This window comes from Ambystoma mexicanum, chromosome 3p (assembly GCF_040938575.1).
Source record: "Ambystoma mexicanum isolate Mex_15411 chromosome 3p, UKY_AmexF1_1, whole genome shotgun sequence".
Classification (NCBI taxonomy): domain Eukaryota; kingdom Metazoa; phylum Chordata; class Amphibia; order Caudata; family Ambystomatidae; genus Ambystoma; species Ambystoma mexicanum.
Window position 1 is genome coordinate 94,192,938 of NC_090925.1, and position 18,423 is coordinate 94,211,360.

Below are 18,423 nucleotides of genomic sequence, written 5' to 3' on the forward strand. Positions count from 1 at the left end.
TTAACACTTCTGAGGCCTCATCTGCACTCACAGGACAAACCCTAAACATTTGAAAGGTGTTGGCTAGGTGGCACCCCAATGCGGCCAGCACTGCCACAATGTTTCCCTTAGAGTATGAGATGGCAGTTCACAAAGGCCTTCAGAGTTATAAATGTTAGAGTAAAAGGGACTGCCACTGTCCACCAAGTTACCCACAATTATTCCCATGCCATCAAATATATGAAGGTGTTTTCTGTGAATCTTCCCATATCACATGGAGGCGGGGTTCCAACACCCCTATTCAAAATGATGACTGCGAGAAAGGTGATTATTTGTTAATTGGTAAAGTACAATGCTGTGAACATTGCAAAGGGTTTTTGGATTGAACAGTTGTTTAATAGCAGATTGGAAATGAGTTTCAATTGGAAGCTAAATCAGGAAATTACAAACATTAAAAGGGTTTAGAGTTGTTCATTTGTGTCATTGTCTTCTTGAGTGCATTCTTAAATTCTGTGTTGCTTAGGCTGTATATGAGGGGATTAAACAGTGGAGTAACAGCAACATACAACAATGACAATACCTTGTTTTCTCTCATTAAATATTTTGGTCGCATATATGTTGAGCACACAGAGCCATTGAACAAAAGCACCACCGTGATGTGAGTGGCACACGTGGAAAAGGCTTTCCTCTGCCCTCCTCTAGATTTCATTTTCAGGATGGACGAGATGATGTTGACGTAAGAAGTGATGATTAATAGGAATGACAACAGAGTCATTATAGCAACCAAGATATAGGTCAGTATGTCAATAGTCCCAGTGTCGCTGCAAGAGAGCTTCATCAGCGATGTCAGGTCACAGAAAAAGTGGTTGATGGTGTGAGACTCGCAGAAGGAGAGTTTAGAGATAAGTAAAACATGAGGTATGGAATCCAAGAGACCAACCAGCCAGCTTGCAGCAGCCAGCCTGATGCAGACTTCTTTATTCATGATGGTCATGTAGCGTAAAGGATGACAGATGGCCACGTAGCGATCATAGGCCATGACTGTGAGGAGCAAGAATTCTGTGGACATCATGAACCCCAGGTGGTATATCTGCAGGAGGCATTCCGTGAGGGAAAAGTGGGTGCCCTCCTGAAAGAAGTGGACCAGCATTTTGGGGAAAATGACTGATGTGTAACCAATGTCGATGACGGACAAATTAGCCAGGAAGAAAAACATGGGGGTGTGCAAATTTGAGTTCAGGTAAATTGTTGCTATAACAACAATATTTGTCACCAGAGTGAGCACGTAAATTAGTGAAAATGCAGTAAACAGTGAAAGTCGTAGTAGCTGTGGAACATCCATAAACCCCACAATCAGGAAGGTGTCTGCTGAAGTTAGATTGGCTCCTGCCATGCCTCTGATGCGATGCTGGGACACATTAATTGAAGCTGAAAATACATGCACAACAAACTGAATAGAGTTAAAGGTTTAGGGGTTACACAGTTGGCAGCAATGCGACGCACGCATAACAATTCTGCTCTAGCTACCGTAGATAAACTGTTTTAATTATTTAGGGTGTCTTGTCTTGGTATTAAGTGTGTATATGTACACCATTAGATTATTAACTACAAGAGCAGATCTTTCATTTGTCACTTTCAAGTAAATGCATGTGTTGCCAGCAACATTTGGAGTCTCATTCTGTGGACGATGTGCTTTATTCCTCATGTTAAACCCTACTCTCCTATGCCCCCCCCTAATGAAACTCTTTGGGCCTCATTACACGGTAGGCGGAGGACCAAAGTGCTATTACACCTTGGTCCATGCCGGTAAAATACTGGCACCGCCTTGGTGGAAAGGGGAATTACCGCCCTATTCCAAGGTTGGTGGGGCGGTAATTCCCCCTTCCCCCATTGCCCTTCCCCATTCCCATTTTTGCCCCCATAGGGCTCTATGGGAATGGAGAAGGCGCTAATTACGGTGCCGCAAATTGCGGTACCGTAATTAGCACCCTGGTCTCTTTGCGGGTTGGTTTTTAACGCCTGCTAAACAGCAGGCGTTAAAGTACCTACCCGCAAAGGGACCTCGTAGTAAGGCGGTAAGGGTTAACGGTCACTGGTACCATTACCGGTGACCATTAACCCTTACCGCCTTCTGTGTAATGACGCCCTTTATCTCATAGATGTAACCCTTCACTGAATCCTCTCTCCACCTACTGAAGTCAGGACACGTTCAACACTTTGAAAAAGCGGTGTTTCAAGTCTGATTACTGTCTTGTCCACAGTGCCATTATCGGTGTGGGTGCTTATCGCAAAGTCTTTGCCTGGCGTGCTGTTACCACGCTCATGGCAAAATGGGTTCTGCAGTGAGTCTGGGGCAGGCAGGGTGTGGGGAGGAAGGATAGAGAATGTGCGTCACAAAGGAAGGTGACGAAGGTGAAGGACCAACAGCCTTCAAAAGGAGAGGATCAAGGAGGGGCAGGGAGGCAAAAGGTGGGATCCCATTCAAGTGGAGCCAACCGGGTGGTACAGTAGCCCCACAACACCAGTGACATAGCGTATGCCAGTGGTGGCTCTGTATATGAAATGTTGTAATGACGTGGTCAGTCCATATTCTTCTGCTATTACCATTGTTCTGGCTAGTGTGGTGTATAACACGTAGGTGGAAATACTGTATTCATCTTCCATTCCACAACTAACCTTCACTCATTGGATGTGTGCTAGATGTCTTGGAATGCCCACCCTATTCACTTGTACATGATGTTCATCACTTTCTCTGACCCTGGTGAATGTGTGTGTGTGTTACACATTTAGATGCACTGGTGCCCTCTTTTGGCTATTCATTTTTCACTTATGTTAATTACATGCAGCCTTTTATTCGAACAAATGGATGAGGAAACACATACCACTGCCATGCATATCAGAAAAAAACTATCAGAAAACACATATCAGAAAATGCAGGCTGGGTGAGGGTCAATTCCAACAGAAAATGAATACCTTTGTTTCTGCTATCTGATTCCTTATGGAAATTTCAACGCTGGCCATGTTTGTTTTTGCCCCGCCCTTGCCCGGTTGGAATTGAATCCTTACCCGGTTAACTCTGTCTTGAAATCAGGACCCTGATAGAGAACTTTCAATTTCTGTCTCTGATGGCGAAGATCTCAGCTACATCCACATTTGCTCAATCCTTGGCAAGACTATGCAAGGCACCTTGGGATATGTTTCTGATGGCTAGGATCTCTGATGGCTTGGATCTCTGATGGCTAGGATCTCAGCTACATCCACATTTGCTCAGTCCTTGGCAAGACTATGCAAGGAACCTTGGGATATGTTTCTGATGGCTAGGATCTCTGATGGCTGGGATCTCTGATGGCTAGGATCTCAGCTACATCCACATCTGCTCAGTCCTTGGCAAGACTATGCAAGGAACCTTAGAATTCTTGCTCAAAGACCTAGTTGACTTGAGAGTATACAGAATGTGTGTGCCCATCTCAGCTTCACTGGTCATCAATTAAACAGCACATTAGGTTTAAGACATTAGGCCCCATTATGAGTTAGGCGGTGTGGTCAAAACCGTTGCTAATGTAGTGGTAACACTGCATTACCTACACATTAGAGCACCGCTCAATTATGGGTTTGGAGGTAAGGTGGGGGAAAAACCTCAAGCAATATGCTGGAGGTAATTCCACCACATTACCACCAAAAACAGCCATTGCCGCGGAATTACCGCCAGCAGAATTACAGGCCGTGGTAATGCTGCCGAAATCCCTGTAGAGTCCTATGGACTCCATAAATGGGGACTAACACAGCCGTACTGCCACTTGTAATCTGGCGGTAATTCTGCCAGAACAAATTGCAGTAACGCTATGTCTGTTTGGTGTTATCTCTGTGGACTTACCACAGAGATACCACCAAACTCATAATGAGGCTATCATGTGTTATGTAAAGATGCCTGGCTCAGGCGGGACCTTCTTTCCTCCATCTCACCTCAAATGCTACACTCTTGAGGTGAGACTTGTACACCTCTAACCTTGCCCTGCTGGTTGTTTTGAAATTCTGCTTAGTTCGACCAGGTGTTTAAGCCTTTTCTGTGAGGGTTCCGATCAGTGGAATTCTATACCGCTTTCTCAGCATATTTTATCAGCAATATAAAACCCGGCTTTTTACTGCTGCAATTTGATGAAGGACCCTTGGACCTATTTGGCCCACCCTGCTACACAAGAGGATACATTTACTGGTGAGACTCACACTGTGTACTTGATTTTTCATGTTTTAAAGCCCCTACTAATTTTCTGATGTTTCAGGATGACGGGAAGGTTTCTTTGTCAGGCTATGGGCCTCATTATAAGTATTGTGGAATGGGTTAACGGGTGCCGCTAATGGTGGCGGACCCGTTAAACCCATTCCGCAATATTACGAGGTTCCCTCGCGGGACCCGATGTGGACGTCTGGTTTTACCAAACATCCTTACCGGGTCCTGCGAGGGGACCAGGGAGCTAACAACGGGCCGGTCGTAATAAGCCCTTTGTTAGCTCCCGCGCCCATTCCCATTGAGCCCTATGGGGGCTCAAATGGGAAAGGGGAAGGTCTGGGCCCGGGTTCCTTGAGGGAGGAATTACTGGGCCCTTCAAACTCGGAATGGCCCGGTAATTCCCCACTCAGGGAACCCGGACACGGTTTTGGAGGCAGCCATGCCATTATTAAGCATGTCTACCTCCAAAGTCGTAATGAGGCCCTATACCTTGAGTTTCTGATTTCCAGTTTCTTTCCTTTTGAAGAGCACTGTACTTTCCAAAGTGTTCTCATGCATTTTTGCACTGCCATGCCTTTTGTACAACTTATAGAGGGTCCGGCAGCACGCATGCATGTATTAGCAGAATTGCCAGATAAATGCAAGACGCCATGAGTAGCAGAATTGACAGATAAACGCAGGACTCCATGAGTAGCAGAATTAACAGAAAAATGCAAGACGCCATGAGTAGCAGAAATGCCAGATAGCAAAAGACCATGAGTAGCAGAATTTTCAGATAAATGCAAGACACCATGAGTAGCTGAATTGCCAGATAAATGCAAGACACCATGAGTTGCAGAATTGCCAGATAAATGCAAGACACCATGAGTAGCAGAATTGTCAGATACATGCAAGACTCCATGAGTAGCAGAATTAACAGAAAAATGCAAGACACCATGAGTAGCAGAATTGCCAGATAAATGCAAGATGCCATGAGTAGCAGAATTGCCAGATAAATGCAAGACACCATGAGTAGCTGAATTGCCAGATAAATGCAAGACGCCATGAGTAGCAGAATTGCCAGATAAATGCAAGACACCATGAGTAGCAGAATTTTCAGATAAATGGAAGACACCATGAGTAGCTGAATTGCCAGCTAAATGCAAGATGCCATGAGTAGCAGAATTTCCAGATAAATGCAAGACGGCATGAGTAGCAGAATTGTCAGATACATGCAAGACACCATGAGTAGCAGAATTGACAGATAAATGCAAGACGCCATGAGTTATTTGCTGGTACATGCTTCGGTTGTCATGGTATCATGGATACACAGAGTTGTCCATACATCTGCATTATCGTCACTAATCGGTCTGTGCTGTTTCTTCCAGGTATCTTTGTCCGTGACCTGTCCTTGAATCAAAGTAATTTCATACATGTTTTCCACTCATGTAACAGGGGTATACATGGCATCGAAAGGCTGTCATTGGATGTCCAAGCTATCATGAATAAAGTTGTTCCTGTAAGTACATGGATGAATTTGAGCAATTAGATCAGTGTTCTCTGTCGAGGTAACATGTGCACCAAAGGAGCGGCAAACCGAGCAGCCCAATGTCTACATGGTCAGCCCTGCTATGTTCCCAGTAGTTTCACTATAGTTTGCACAGGGTCCGTGGATAATTATTATGTCTTAAGAGGGTTAATGGTTGGAAGGCAAACATGTTTTCCTGTAACCCATACAACACGTGTTACTGTTTTTCAGCAACGTCTCAAAGGCACCCCACCTATGATTTCGGACAAACCCCAATAAATATCCTTTCGCTGCACCGTCTAAAAATTATATTTAGTCTAAATTATTTTATTAGAATGATCGGTGTGAAATGTGAGATTGCTGCATAAATAGTATGCTATGGGCAGACTAAGGGCCAGTGCTATCAAGATAGATAACCGAATGTTCTGTGCTACAGGTCTAAGTCTAATTTCCTACCCACAATACTTTGCATAATTATTTTAAGTAATATGCCCACTCCAATATGAACAAATATACGTCTAAAATAGTTCCCCAGTTCACATATACATTGTTTATTCTGTGTAGCACTTCTAAAATCGTGTTTACTGTACAATTCATAAAGTCATCCTGATATTGGTATGTTCCTTCCAAGGTGTGCTCATGAAGTCTACGACCATGTATTACTCAACAGCAACACCTGATCTCTCATAAAAGCTCTATATTGAATGTTTTTGCATGGTGTGTTCTTTCCTAGTGGTAGTTTGTGAGGATGGAATACATTGGCATTGTGCAGAGGCTAATGTCAAATGTGGATGGATCACCAGCACTACTTCCTGAATCAGTGGTCACCTGTGGTTACTTTAAAAACAAATGTTTCATTTGATTTTGTTGCAATGCAACTTTACAAATATAGAAAATGATAAATATTTCTATTTACATAGTATATCATAGTATATCACACAAATAATGTGTTAAAACATTAAAAAGAACATTCTATAAGACATATATATATTCATACATAAACACTGATCAATGCTTTCTGATCATTTGTATCCTCTAAATATTATCTATGTTATATTCACTACATTGATTCCCACACTTCCATCCTTTTGTTTTAGGAAATCACATTATATATGTTCTATGGTATTATATACATGCTGAACTTAGAGCATCTCTTTTAGCTCTGATTGTGTTGATATAATAATCACCCAGCTGTCTTTTATCCAGATAATTAATGGTAGCTATATTCATCGCGATTCTCTGTGCATCACACATCATGGACAAGACAGTATTTACATCTCCAGATCTACAGATCTAAAATCACCAAAATAATTTGAGAAATGTTCTTGTCTTGTTTGTGTTAATGCTCCACATTCACACATTATATGTTTCAAGGTTTCCAACTCTGTTTCATCATTGCAAAATATGCATTTCGAATTCACCACCCTTCCCGTATTCCATACTGCCTGTCTAACTCTTGTGGGCCACAAATCAAATCGAAAGCACATTATTTTTAATCTATAATAATTGTCTGGATGCTTCATCAAATACTTGGGTATGTCATTTACTTTTTTTATTTCAATGTTAATTGCCTAAAAAATATGAGATTATTACATTCATTAATGGCATTTATGCAATCAGATAACCAAACTTATTTTTGACACAGTTAGGATTGCACGTTAAAAGCGCACAATCAACGTCAGTTCTTCCATTATCTTTCTGCATTCTTTTTTCCATCCACTTATATCATAATCATTGATGTCACATGTTTGTGTGATGATATTAATGATCGCGGACTCATATTTACTATTATTTTGGCATTTCTCATATAGTTGAAGAGCAGTCCAGTTTGCAGCTACTTTCAATGACATCAGGCCCAACTCATATCTTATAGTAGGGAAGCTTTTTGGCAACTCAGAATATTTTTCCAATAAAGACCTTTAGATCCATTTCGGAGGAACTGATATAAGTTTGCCAACTGATCCATAAGTATGGTAGGTATGACCTTTTTTTTATAATACAGTATAGTTGGTAGACTATAGAAGCTGCCATACTTTTTCTGTATTAGCTTTGCTTGTGAGCATAATGTTCTCATTTTAAGCTCCAGGTCTTCTTTATATGGGATACCTGCCTTACTAGAATTTATATTTATATTTATATTCAGGCCCAGATATTTATATATTTTGACAACTGCAATGGACATATTATCAATTTTTTAAACTTTTTTTTATTGTATATAGTTTTTACAAACGTTTACAATTTTGTTTAATTTTGTTATATCCATATTTGCATACATGCTACACTTTCTTCATCATTAAGATATCAAAAATGTAATTACGATACTTAAAACACTTAAAAAACATAAGAAAACATTAAGAAAAAAGAAAAAACAGCCAACTGGTGGCCGTTCAAGTTTGCAATCAGAGAGTCTTGTGTCAATCACTTTTCTCAATTGTTCGTCTTTGCCTCCAGGGCTTGAAACATGAGTTCAAGGAAGTTAATAATAGCACAGTTTATTTTCTTATCTTCAATTTCATATATCAAGTTCCACCATTTTTCTACTTCTAACTTGGCTTTATTGTATATTGCATGAACCTCAAATCTTTTAAGTTCGGACAGAGGAGACAGAGATTTTTCAGTCTTTCTCTCTCTTTGTTACAGAGTCTGCATCCCTCTGATTCCTCTTTTTTACATCGTTTTAAGGTCGTTCTATTTTGAAATAGATTTAGCTGGAATCTAATTAACAGATTTCGGTCAAGCCTATTTGGAAATATTCTCAGATATGCTCTTCTGTGATTTGAATTGCTGATGCAATTCTTATTTAGGCAACGGGTTTTTGAGGCAATTCTTTTACTAGTTATATCGTCCCAATCCGCTGCTAATACGTTCTTTTTTATTAGCATTGGGTTGCCGTAGAGAGTTTCATTCGATGATGCCATGTCAGCCAACATAGTTTCACATTTTAGCTTCCAAGTCTTCATGATCAGTTCATCTTTGCCATTTAGTCTACTACTTAACACTTTACATTTTGGATTAGATGGATTTATTATGACTTTCCTATATAGTGCAAGAGTACCCCATTGTATTATGGCATATTCAGAGTTGAGGCCCAATTTGTGAAGAAGGATTGTGACAGGTATGGCTTGGGGTAGTTGTACAATCCTCCTCCAATATTATCAATAGTCCAAAGTCCTTTAATTTTGTTCAACAAGGTTTGCTTACCTCCAAAAATCAATATGTTAGATTTCTCTACATTAATTTGCAAGCAGCTATCTCTAGCATGTGGTTGTAAGGCATGTAACGACCTACTTAATCCAATCAGTGTCTGATCGATGATTATGAGGTTATTTGCATATAGAAGGTATCCTATTCTTGTTTGATTCATTTTAGGAGGGAATGATTTTACCATGTTGAGATATTTGTTTATGTCATCTATATAGAAATTAAAGAGAGAAGATGCAAACAAACACCCTTGTTTTAAACCAGTGTTGGTGTCAATTTTCCTAGTCCCTTCTTTGTTCATGTTTAGTTGAACGATTGTACCAGTATAGAACTGCTGCATCAGGCTAAGTAAAGGATGCAGACATCCAGCGTTATTTAATGTATTCCATAGCGTGGATCTAGAGTCAGTATTGAAAGCTTGTTTGTAGTCGATCAATGCTATGTAAATTGGTGTTTGTTGTTAATTGCTTGCATCTTAATAGCTTGACTTAATAATAGATGTGGTGCAGTTCCAATTCCTGCAACAAATCCTGATTGTTTTTGATCCAGTAATGTTTGGACTTTCAGCCATTTATTGAAGTCACCTAGAATTAGTCTTGAATAGATTTTCCTGGCCAAATACATCAAAGACAGAGGTCTATAGTTGCAAGGAGTCAACCTGTCACCTTTCTTAAAGAGAGGAAAAATGATTGCGTTTTTCCAGGAGATTGGAATATTTGTTACACTCTTTATATTTAGATATTTTGCCAGATTGCAGCCCATTTGGTAGGGTTTTATTTTAATTTGGCCTTTGATATACCATCAGGGCCCGATGCCCGTGATGTACTTAGTTGTTTGATAATATGTTCAATATCGGATATATCTATCGATGGTGTACACTCCTGTGGATCATCCAATATTATCCCCCGGATCTCTGAAATTTTAAAGAACATGGGAGAGAAATGCATAACCCAATCTTCTTCACCAATGCCATTCAGAGTATAACAAGTTCTATTGCTGTTCACGCTATCTTTGAGCAGGGCCCAAATCTAGGCACTAGATTTTGTGGCTATAGTTTTCATATTGAGTTCATTATTTTTTGATTGATCAGCATTTTGTGCTGTTTTGAAAAAGTTGTATATCTTGTATTTATTGTCACAAACTCTTCATGGTACTCATCTCGATTATTAGCCACCATTTGATGTAAAGCCTTTCTATTTTCAGCCTTTTTCTTTTTTATCACTGGATCATATGGTTTAATAGGTTGTCCAATAATTAGTTTTCTTTCATCTCTAGTGATTTTGAAGAGGCATAAGGCATTCGTATAATCTGTTATCACAGGTAGATTTAAGCTGCCTAATAGTTTATCTAATTTGTCATTCATCCATATTATGCAATTTAGTGCCGGGTTAATACTAATCTTGGATCGATAAGTTTTCATTACAGGGAACTCAGATACTGCAAAAGTAATATCCAGGATATTATGATCGGTAGATGCTGTTGGAACTACTGTAAAGGTTTCCACTATATCAAGATATTTCTTAGCTATAAAACCAATCTATTATTGCTTTAGCTTTGTGGCTCTTCCACGTTGGTTGAGCTGGCACATCACCACATATTCAACCATTTAATATAATCATGCCTCTATCATTCATGATATATAGCCAGTTGTTTGCTCTGCTAGTCAGGGTTTCACGTTTTTGAGGTAATTAAAATCTCCAACAATTAAGGTAAATCGTGTATTCTGATCACTGTCAATTTCGTCTAGTAAATCACATTAATTTGTATTTGTATTTTGTTTATTTATATAGCGCACATGGCCCAAAGGCATCTGGGTGCATTTCTTACATGTTACAGAAGTATGATGTACACCAAACATAGATCAATATACATTTCAATATTTACAAGATAATTACAAGATATTTACATGTTGTTAGTCGACTGAGCAAGGCCTAGCAAAGCCAAGCAGAAGAGGAGCAGTGTATGTTGTTATGGTCAAGGTGTGTTGAGTGGCAGGTGGAGGCTTTAAGAGTCTTGCCCTGAAAGCCACAGTTTGGCTTTTCTCTTGAAAGAGTGGAAGGAGGATTCAGATCTGAAAGGGTTGGGTAGCGAGGATGGGAAACTGCCACCCCATGATTTCTGAAGCTTGAACCTTGGTAGTGAAAGACAGTTAGCGGTTTGCCAGGTATTTTGGAGCATGGTTGGCCAGGCATTTGTGCGTGAGCGTGAGAGTTTTTAGTGAAATTCTTTTGGAGACTGAAAGCTAGTGAAGGCTGTGTCTAGTGTCAGAGATATGCTGGTTCCACAGGATATTTAGTGCTGCCCTAATAGCATTGTTTTGTGTTACCTGTAACTTGCAAATGTTACGTTGACTGGTCCCAAGATAGAGCGCATTGCAGTACTCGAGTTTCAAAATGATGAGGGTTCTGGCAAGGATGGTACAGTTAGCCGTGGTAAGGAAAGGTCGGCATGCTGTGATAAGTTTACATGTCTAGGCTGAAGATGAATTCATGACATTTGTTTGTCTTGTAAGAGATAAGGTTGAATCAAGATAATTGCCTAAGGTTTTCATGTTGTTGGATACCTTGATGGTATTGCCATCAATGCTGTAAGATTTAAATGCAGGACAAGTCTGTTGAGTCTGTGGTGGGAACCAAGGATGAGTAGCTCTGTCTTGTCATCGTTAAGACAGAGCCTGTGCCTGGATGACCAGATACACATCGTTTAGAGCTTTGGTGTCAACTGTGTGGTCACCAGTGATAGGAATGAGTATTTGGGTGTCATCTGCATAGTTAGTGTAGGTGACACCCAAATAGTCAAGAATATCGAAGAGCGGTTTCGTGAACATGTTGTAGAGCATAGGTGAAACACAAGATCCTTGAGGGACCCCGCGTAGGACTGGTGAGGGTTCAGCGGAGGCCGATGGGGAGAAGACCCTCATGGATCTATTCGCCAGGAAGGATCTAATCCATGTGGTGGCTTTGTCAGAGAAGTGGGCTGAAGATTTGAGATGGTGACAAAGAATTTGATGGTTGACCAGATCAAATGCTGCCGATATGTCTAGCAATAGTAAGAGGGCCAGCTTGCCATTATATTTAAGGTCCTCAATTTGAGTTTTTAAATCGATTAGGGCTGTTTCGGTTCCATGCTTGGGTCGGAAACCAGATTGTCTATAGCTGAGGAATTTATTGGATTCTAGATAATCCTGGGATTGCAGGTAGGCAGCTCAGTCCAGGATTTTAAGTAAAAAGGGGACAGTGGTGATAGGCCTCTAGTTAGTGGGAGTACACAGGTCTAAGGATGTATTTTTGAGTAGGGGGATGACCCACGTGTCCTTGAGGTTATCTGGTACAGTACCTCTGTTGAAAGAAGAGTTTATAAAGGCGGTGATAAAAGGTGCTAATTCTTGGGTAGCCTCCTTAACGATGGGGGCTTGGCATGTGTCACCCTGGCAATTGGAGGGTTTGAGTTTAGTAATTATGTTTTCGACCTCTTTTATAGAAAGTGGTAAAAAGCTAAAAGGTTTATGGGTGTGAAGAGGAAGGGCAGTCTTTCCCTTGGGAATACTATACTCTGAGATGGTAGGTAAGCTGCTTTTTTTGGCATTGATTTTGGTTTGTAAAGTGGTGATTTTGTCGGGTATGCTTTTTGTATATTGGAAGACCAGGTACCATTTTTACTGCAGATGTCGGTGGGGCAGATGGTGAGTCAAGTTATTTAAGTATCTTAAAGAGCTCTTTGGTGTTAGAGTCAGCTTGCATGATTCGTTTGTTATAAGTGTCTTTTTTGTCTTGGAAAATTGCCTCTTTGTAATTAAGGGATGCTATAATAAGGCTGTCCTTATTCACGGCTGAAGGAAGGGTTTTCCAAAGGGACTCAGCGTTCCTCTTTTCCTTGCATCGTCCTCTCAGTTGTGATGTAAACCACGTCTTGAGGTGTGCACTGGCTTTGGGTTTCGGCAGTTTAATTGGGGCAATTGTGTTCAGGGCTTTAAGTATGGTTTGGGTGAAGGTATCAACTAGGACTGTGGGGTCTGCACACGACACTGTAGCATTGTTTAGTATAGGTAGAATAAGTGGGAGCAGTTTTTCCCTCATTATGTCCCTTTTGTTTCTCGTGCTGATGGAAGGAGCAATGTTCTGTTTAGAACATTGGTTGTTGGCTTTGATGTTAAAGGTTATCATATGGTGATCTGACCAGGCGCACTGTGTATTATAATCTATCATTGTTCTGAAATGATAGCTGTATTCCAGTAGACATTTACAATCACAATACCAGGAGCACATGGGTGTTTTGGGTTATTAATCTCAAGCTTTAATAACTGTAGGCCAGGATGAGGGTTGCCCCATTGGATTAACTTTCCCTTTGAGGTCATTTTGGGGGTGGGTAACAGGCCCATCCTGGGTCTACCCTTCTCTGATTTTAATGCTGGAACCTAGCATATTTGACTATTAGGCAAAGAGGGAGGGTTAATCAGCCAAGTTTCCTGAAGGATAATTAGATCATAATGTTTCAATATATCATTTGATTCTGCTTGCATCAGATGTGTATGCCCTCTGGTATTCCAGATAGCAATGTTCATGGTTTTTGTTGTAGTTTCAAATAGAATCTAGTACTCTAGTCTATGATTTGTATCTAATAGTGCTTTGGTTAGCCAATTCCAGTTCTTATTTTTATTCACAAGGGTTTGGGTCCTACTGTTTTGGTAAAACACATCTCGAGATAATGTGCCAGTGGAACCTTGACAATGAATCATCATTTACATGTATGTTTTTGGGAAGTTTCCCTATTGTTCTGCGGGTTTGCTTTGCTCTCACTATAGGTTCATTCATTGCTATATTTTAGGCTTTGCATGTCAAAGCCTCTTTCATAAATGAGTATCCTAGCATCCCACAGTATTTTTGTAACTACAAGAGAGGGTATTATTATTATTACTTCATCCATTCTGCTGTTTCTGATTATAGTGACAAATTCAATGTCTCTAGATTGAATTGCCCTGAGCGAAGGAATAGAATGAAAGGTCTCTATACGAGTGGGATGATTTGGATATGGGCCTCTGTGATGTCTGTCTATCATATTCAGCTTAAGATATTTTGATGAGGTTAAGACACCTTTATTAGACCACAATTCTTTTTCCCTTCTTTGTTCTCTCCGTCTGTTTTAGTCTCACATGTCTCTTCCTTTTTTCGTTTTGACATTTGATTGTGCTGGCAATCGTATTGTTTGTGGGCTCGACTTTTGCTATTATTGACTTGTCGTCTTTGCTCTAAAGTTACACATTCATGATCTCTACGCACATTGTTGGGATTGATGAATTTAAATAGTTTAGTAGGTGATGCTGCCTCTCTCTCGTTTTTTTCGCTCGATGAGTCTGCATTGATGGAATAAGTAACCAGGTTCATCAAAATGCTCATATGGATCTCCTGATCATGTTCTATAATAGCTTGTTCACTTATATCCTGCTCTTCTTGTACACTCACTTCTAAGTATACTTCATATACCTCTTGCAAATTCATTTCTGAATTCATGTATGTACACATTATTATACTTTCAGCTTTGATAAATTTCTTCTTGCCGATAGATTGGTTTGAGCTATTAGATGTAATCTGATTTTTAGACTTCTTATCCTGTTTTTTTAATAATTATTTTTAGTTTTTGTTGTACATGGTTGAAATAAATTGTACACCATGTCTGTTTCTGCAAGATTATATGTCGCAGCCTCCTCGATTAACGGAACATATTATGAAGAAGACTAAGTGGAGCTACATTGTCCTATATTTATATACCTTGCCTGTATTAATGGCATTTGAGCAGAGTGTGCCAAAGCAAGCTGTTGTTCATTATAGTATTGAGCAGTATCACAAACAAGATCGTCCGATGTGCATACATTCTGATCGACTCGCGCCTCCATTTTAGCTTCCAATATTTCCATCCATGAGGCTTTCACAGATATGTTCAGATGAAGATATGTCTCGTTCAATTTCCAATAATCTCAAATTAATTTGATTTAATTATGCATAAACTTGTTCAAAATTTGTGTTTGTGTTCTCTAATGATTTGGAGTGGTGTTCCATTTTTATTTCAATGTGCCCATATATTTTTGTCAGGATATAAAGCCCTGTTCTCATAGAAGCCAGAGATGCCTCATATGCTGGTGGAAAAGTGTTTGTGAAGTCAAATGAGGGCCTGGGAGTTGGTCTAATGTATGGCATGTCGGAAGAGACAGTTGAGTCTAATCTTTGATTATTTACATCCTGATGCAAAATAGGTGGTCCTGGTAGATTAGAGTCATCAAGCAAATTTACTGCAGGACAGGTCTTTGTTTTTTTTCATCATTCTGTCCCCAGGGTTCTCACACATATGTGTCTCAGGAATCATAAATACTCTTCCACGAGCATGAATTTGCTCAGCGGACAGCACTCAGGATACACAATGAATTTCTTGGATTGCATAACAAAGGACTTCCATCTTTTTCATTTACAGTTTTCCAATTTGAATCATCACATTGATTTACATTCTGTGTTATCCGAGTATCTATGTCTTTCGTGCCTTGAAACACTTGTGTATAGGCACGTTATAAATGCCATATCACATCATATCATGTTACTTTCATTATCACACACGCTAACATTTTCCTTGTTTGCAACAACTTGTGGGTATAGTCAGGGAAAGTTGGATTTTTCATCAGCACATACATCTACTTCTACTGTAAATAAAGGCACGGTCACAGTATTACTACTCACGTAATTATTGCATTTTGTTATGGCTTGAGCACCATTTGTGGCCTGCACACATTGGTCTGTAGTAACCAGAGCTTTTTTTTGTAGCTTTGTTTGCAGAGGAACAGCCCGTCGTCTTTCTCTGTCTAGGGATCCAGAAGTTACAAAGATCAGCACCCGCTGACTTCTAGTGTGTTATACCCTTTTTTTTGTCCGTTTCATTGTAGCTGACAGCGTAGATTGCGTGGGTCTACAGATTTGCGTATCCAACAAGGATTCATTTGAGGGATTTTTCAGGAGCTCACTAGAGCCTGCCGGCATATCCGTTGTTAGAGAATACATGCTGCACATTGGGGCAAACAATCAGAAAGTCAAGATGATTGCATCTGGGGCAGTTACAAAAAAGTTCAAAAATAACTGGAGAAGGGAGGACGGGGGAATTCGCTGACTGGGAGGGCTGTCCGGCTGCTCCGCTGTACAGGACTCAAAATCAGCACTACCACAGAAACATGCGCGCAGAAGTGCGTGGGCTACAGATTATGGGAAATGTGGGAGGAGCCTCAAACTATAAGGAATAAAACTGAGTTTTACTAACTAATACAGCTTTAAAACATACACAATTGTGTATCTTTAAATGTGCAGGGACACCGTACCAATTTCCTTTCCTGCAGCAAGATAATAGTCCAAAGCAAAGTTGTTCACAAGGACACAGTGTTGACACAGAGCTCCTGGCAGAATCAGCACTCACAATCAGCACTCTCGCAGAAGTGCGTGGGCTCCTGATTATGTATCCTTCTGGGAAATGTGGGAGGAGCCTCACACACTTTCTTTTCCTGCAGCAAGACAATATTCCAAAGCAAAGTTGTTCACGGGGACACAGCATTGACACAGAGCTCCTGACAGAATCAGCACTCACAATCAGCACTCCCACCGAAGTGCTGGGGTTACTATTACTAAGCATTGCCATGAATGACAATGCATGTTTATAATATTAGAGGGGTACGCTTAGAGGTAGAGTTCATGATCATGGTTGCCCAAACTCCTGCTCAATCAGGTAGGTGCATTATACCATATACACCACCATACCATGGTTGTTTGTAAACTGCCCCCTACACAATTTACCATGTATGGTTTTCCATGGCAAAACAACAGACAACCATGGTGCACACATGAACTTAAAAACAGGGTAGTCCAAAAATACACTTGTGCACACACACACACAGTCTTCTCACACACATTGATATCATGCCTTTATCAGATACTGACAATGTTGGGCTCTGGGAAGAGCTATTGGCAAATATATGTTTCTTGTGAATAGATTTTACTTGCCTTGTTTTCTTTTTTTGGTTTCTGTTAGAGTAGCAGGCATACGCTATGCTGCATTGCTAGTGCTGTTTTCACTCTGTTCTTATATTTACGCAAATGCTAGATTACTGAGACGTTAGAGAGATGAGTAATCTTTATGGTACTGCATTTTTCATTTAATTATTTAATTTATTATGCTGCCTTTATACAGGCACACTACAAGCCCCACAAATGCAATTGTAAAGACAGGAATATTTGAGCTACTCACGCAACTCCCAGTTGGAACAGCTTCTTAGATGTGGTGCCATGAGAAGACATTACAGTTCACTTTGTGTGAACCAACCTATTAGCACTAGGGAACACCGTGCCCTGGTACAACAAATGCAGTGAAAATCTTATTTTGCACTAGGGTAATTTTCGCCCTAGTGCTTGTAACTTGCCAAACTTCACTTGTCATGGTGCAATGATGTTCTACTATGTCCCAGTGTGTTTAGAAATATGGCAAACCGTGCCCTAGTGCTAATACTGTACAACATTGCACTTGCATCAGTGCAATGTTTCTGTAATCTGACCCCAAGTGACCAACTCGATTAAATCCACCCCAAAAATGTTACTTTGAATGTTTTTAGTAAATTATATAATGTACACCTTTGACATATTTAGTATTTATTTTTTATTTTGATTTTGGTTTTTATGTACTCAATTGTTGGGCTTATGTTTTCTTGTTTATTATTTGTATTTACCATCCCCTGTTTAGACACTGCTTATTTAATGTGTCGTGACTCACACCTTCACCTTGTTCAAACTTGATGTTCACCTTCCTCTCACTCACCTCCAACCTCTAGAAGTTGACACCTGACAGCAACATGATCCCAAATGATAAATTACAGAAACCTTGCAAGTGACCAAAGGCGCTATCAAGCACTATGCAGGAGATTAAGATCTATGAATAAGTGGAGCACTCTCACCCCAGAGGCACCAAAACCCACGATTATTCTGTGGTAAGAAAGGCAATGCATGGAAAAAGGTTGTCCAAATCATTGCACATTTTAATGAAGATGTCACAATAAAGAGCATGTTGAGTATGTATTTATTTATTTATTTATTTATTTATTTATTTATTTATTTATGTGTTTCAGTTAATAAAAAAACGTCACACATACATTTACACAATCAATACATATACATGAATTACTCAATACCTCTGTTACATTTCAATATACCAAAATACAAAATACATCTTAAATAGTATCCTCATTTTAACATTCATCATTCACATTCATTCTCATGATACCTTAAATCATTACATTACAATCATCTTTTTAAAACTAAATACACAACTTCAAATTTTTAATACCATTTTCAAGTCCCTTCTAACCTAATTACTGTAATAACACTAACTAAACCTTATAAAGTGCAATCTTTCGAGACAGACTGGGCAAATTTAAGCAGCATGACCAAACCACCATGTTTTCGATAAAGTCCAATTCATAAACGTTTGTATT

The 18,423-nt window shown here is 39.8% G+C and overlaps 1 protein-coding gene across 1 annotated transcript; it reads right to left on the reverse strand.

Moving 5' to 3' along the window:
* Positions 1-430: 430 nt before the first annotated feature.
* LOC138579782 (olfactory receptor 1G1-like) lies at positions 431-1,372 on the reverse strand. Its single transcript, XM_069650014.1, has one exon. The coding sequence runs from the start codon at positions 1,370-1,372 to the stop codon at positions 431-433; it is 942 nt and encodes a 313-aa protein (XP_069506115.1).
* Positions 1,373-18,423: the final 17,051 nt, after the last annotated feature.